General features: G+C 40.3%; 1 protein-coding gene across 1 annotated transcript; it reads left to right on the plus strand.

Annotated features, from left to right (window-relative positions):
- The first annotated feature begins 1,972 nt into the window (after positions 1-1,972).
- Positions 1,973-2,715, plus strand: LOC128263656 (uncharacterized). The gene is made up of 2 exons (XM_052998729.1): positions 1,973-2,361; positions 2,520-2,715. Exons 1-2 carry the CDS (start codon positions 1,973-1,975, stop codon positions 2,713-2,715), a joined length of 585 nt encoding a protein of 194 aa, XP_052854689.1.
- Positions 2,716-4,145: the final 1,430 nt, after the last annotated feature.

Below are 4,145 nucleotides of genomic sequence, written 5' to 3' on the forward strand. Positions count from 1 at the left end.
AGAAGACTACAAACTGAAATTAAAGACGAACGACGAGGATGAGCAAAAAGCGAGAGTTGGCTTTATGCAGACGACGAGAAGACGGAGAGTTGAGTTCGAGCCTTTGACGAGAGTGGTTCCAAGACGATAACCAAGGACGTGAAGACGAGAGAGCTTGTTCAATTTAAATTTTTCTAAAGTGTATTTCTATTTCTAATACTTAATAATTAATCAATAAACAATACTAAACTAAAATCCCACATTTGGGGGCTCAACCGGTATATGTGGATATGTGGATAAGTGGATAAGTGACTAGTGAAAACCTGAAAAAAAAACATGTGTGTGGTTCGATCTGCGTAAACTTCTAGAACTTTATTTCGTCGCTGTAATTTTACTTTTTTGAACAAACATGAGCCGTTTAAATGATTTCATAAGTGAAAATTTGCGCAGCAGCAGAAAAGAGAACATTGTTGCTTTGCACAAATACGTGTTTGAAAGAGCGGGAGATCGAAACAACCGCCAAAGACTTCGAGACTTTTCCGGATTCGATTTTGATGAGACCTCGGAAAATTATCAGGCGAAAGTTAGCTATATACAGCAACTTCTAAGCGAACGGGACTTAGCATCGATCTGCAATGTTTTAAACATAACGTACAACGTTGATGACGTAGGACTTCACATATTTCGCAATCTGTTGCAAAATAGGCTTCTCGCACACAACCAAATCGACTCATCAGACGACGAAAACGAAGATGTCGATGTGTTTGAGAGCGGAAGAAGTACAAGAATCGACATGACTGAGGAAGAAAACAGAATGCAAAATGCGCGAATTTCTGCGAATAGTGCGAATCAAGAACCGAAAACTTTTTGCAAAGACCTGGCAATGCCGCGTTTCGCCTTTAGCTTCCGCGATTTAGAAGACTCAATTCGTTTTTTCGACGGTACTAACTCAATATCTATTGAATCGTGGTTAACTGAGTTTGAAGAACAGGCCGAGATCATGTGCTGGAATGAGGTGCAAAAGTTAATATTCGCGAAAAAATCTTTGAAAGGAACTGCAAAACCCTTTGTAATGAGAGAGGACTAAGCACTTGGAAAGCTCCTAAATTTCTCTCTTAAATGAGTTTTAAACTGAAGTAAGCAGCAAGCAAATACACGAACAGCTAAGCAAAAGTAAACGCGATAAAGAAGAGTGTAGTTTCGCTTACCTGTACCGAATGAAGGAGATGGCCATTCGTGGTGAAATTAGTGATTCAGTTTTAATACAGTACGTAATCGATGGCATAGACGATCATCCAATTGACAAAACACTTCTATACGGTGCCAGAAATTTGAGTGAGTTCAAAGAGAAGTTAAAAAGTTACGTCATAAAAAACGAAAGAGAAAAAGTGTACGACCGTGAGAAACCCAAGCGTAGTGAGGAAATGTTTCACAGCAAGAAAGGAGCAACAGTGAACAAGAACTTTAAAAAAGAGGTTACCTGTTATAATTGTGGTGAAAAAGGACACGTTTCGAATAATTGCAAAAACAAAGAACGAGGTACAAAATGCTTTAAGTGTAACCAGTACGGACATATTTCACGCAATTGTGACCAAAATGCAAAAGCTGATAACAGTAAAGTGAACACGCATAGAGTGCAGTCGAAGAGCAGTTTTACGAGCAAGGAAATTACTATTGCTAACAAAAAGTGCGTGGCTCTCTTCGACACCGGTAGCAAGTTCAGTCTTGTCCGCGAAGACTTGTATGACGAAATTCGACGTCCGAAGCGCAAAACTGTAGTGTATCGCTAATTGGTTTCGGGAGTGAGCGCGAAGCAAGCAAAATAAATCCTATTGGACATTTCAAAGAGACCATTCAAATTGACAAGGAATCGTTCCTTTTAGATTTTTATGTGGTTCCAATCGGTTGCATGGTCTTCAAATTGATTGTTGGTGAGGAACTTTGCTTACATGCTGAGATTATTTTCAATCGTGACGGTTTGCAAGTGCGTAAAATGCCCAGTGACGACGAACAAAAAAACGATTTCGTAAACGTAATGCAAATTGATATGGCTGAAAACAATAGTGAACTTAATATTAACGAGCAAGCCAGTGCGTTCGCGAAAGCCGAAGTTCGCAAAATAGTTACCAACTACAAGCCGCTTCACACAAAATCAACTAAAATCGAGATGCGCATAGTTCTAAAGGACGATACGCCAATTTTTGCCAGACCAAGACGATTGCCGTTTGCTGAGGCGCGCCTAGTAGAAGAGCAAGTAGAAGAATGGCTACAAAATGGAATCATCGAAGAGTCTGACTCCGAGTTCACAAGCCCCGTAGTAATGGTAAAAAAAACTAGGACGGCTCTCCACGACTCTGCGTTGATTTTCGAAGGATCAATAAGGTAATCGTTAAAGACCATTTTCCCCTACCTCTTATTGATGATCAACTAGACCGTCTACAAGATGCAAAGATTTTCCACACGATCGACTTGAAGAACGGATTGTTCCATGTACCTGTCTCAGAGTCAAGCCGAAAATTTACGTCCTTTGTCACTTAAAGTGGACAATATCAGTTCCTGAAGGTGCCCTTTGGCCTTTCGAATTCGCCTGGCGTTTTCCAGCGTCACGTTAACGCTATTTTTCGGCAGCTGACTCGCAAAGGCATTGCTTTGCCATACATCGATGACGTCATCATACCGGCTTTGAACGAAGAAAATGCAGTACTCAATCTGAAGGAGGTTATGGTCTTGAGCTGAATCTTAAAAAATGTCATTTTCTAAAAACGCGAGTACAATTCCTTGGCCATATCATTGAAAACCAAAAGATTTATCCAACACCAGAGAAGATTGAGGCTGTGTCTAAATTTAAATCTCCGCAAACTTTGAAGCAGCTGGAAAGTTTTTTGGGACTTACAGGCTATTTTCGGAAATTCATTCGAGACTATGCTATTATATCTTACAGACCTGACTAAGAACAATACCAAATTTTTTATGGGTCCGAAAGAAGAAATGTCCATTAACAATCTGAAGAAGATATTGACCGCAAATCCAGTTCTGAGCATCTACAATCAGAAACTCGAAACTGAAGTACACACCGATGCTTCCATTGACGGATTTGGGGCAATCCTTTTGCAGAAATCGTTAGACGACGGTCAGATGCATCCAGTACATTTTATGAGCAAGAAAACCACTGAAGCTCAACGAAAATATACCAGTTACGAACTTAAGATTCTTGCAGTTACGAACTTAAGATTCTTGCAGTTATTGAAGCACTAACCAAGTTTAAAGTTTACTTGCTAGGTATCCACTTTAAAATAATAACCGACTGCAATGCTTTTACAAAAACTTTGGACAAACAAAATCTTTGCACAAGAGTCGCTCGCTGGGTCCTATTTTTACAAGAGTATGACTATGAGGTAGAACATCGATCTGGAACTCGTATGAAACACGTGGACGCCTTGAGCCGTTACCCAGTCATGACAATTGTTGACCAAAGTTTATCATTAGGTATTCTAAAAGCGCAGGAGCAAGATTAACATCTCATAGCGATACTTGATATTCTCAACGACGGAAAAGAAGCCTACAATGACTATTTTTTAAAGGGTGGCATTCTTCACAAATTAGTCAGTGACGCTGAGTTAGTTGTGGTACCGAGAGACATGCAAAGGCAAATCATAACAAGAGCTCATGAGCAGGGTCATTTTGCGTCGAAGAAAGTTAAGGATCTGATCAGAACGGAGTACTACATTCCAGGTCTTGAGGAAAAATTCAGAAGGTCATAGATTGCTGCATTCCATGTATTCTGAGCAATCGCAAAACAGGTAAACAAGAAGGACTACTGCACCCTCTGGACAAAGGAGACGTTCCTTTACACACCTTTCATATCGACTTTTTAGGTCCGTTAGACTCAACCAACAAGGATTACAAGCATATCCTAGCAGTAATTGATTCCTTTACAAAGTTCTGCTGGTTGTACCCGACTAAGTCGACTTCATCGAACGAAGTAATCCAAAAACTGCGTAGCCAGAGTGCAGTATTTGGAAACGTTACAATCATCATCTCGGATAGAGGATCCGCATTTACTTCGCAGGACTTCTTAAAATATTGCGACTGAGGAAAACATTAAACCCATCAAGTCGACCACAGGACTTCCACGCGTGAATGGGCAAGTCGAGAGATTGAACGCC

The sequence above is a fragment of the Drosophila gunungcola genome, unplaced genomic scaffold (genome assembly GCF_025200985.1).
Source record: "Drosophila gunungcola strain Sukarami unplaced genomic scaffold, Dgunungcola_SK_2 000010F, whole genome shotgun sequence".
NCBI lineage: Eukaryota > Metazoa > Arthropoda > Insecta > Diptera > Drosophilidae > Drosophila > Drosophila gunungcola.

Bases quoted from the DNA above. Each gene is read 5' to 3' on its own strand.
- LOC128263656 (XM_052998729.1), top strand. From the start codon at position 1,973: ATGCCCAGTGACGACGAACAAAAAAACGATTTCGTAAACGTAATGCAA. The intron at 2,362-2,519 runs GTAATCGTTAAA...TGTCACTTAAAG, and splicing joins ATTTTCGAAGGATCAATAAG to TGGACAATATCAGTTCCTGA.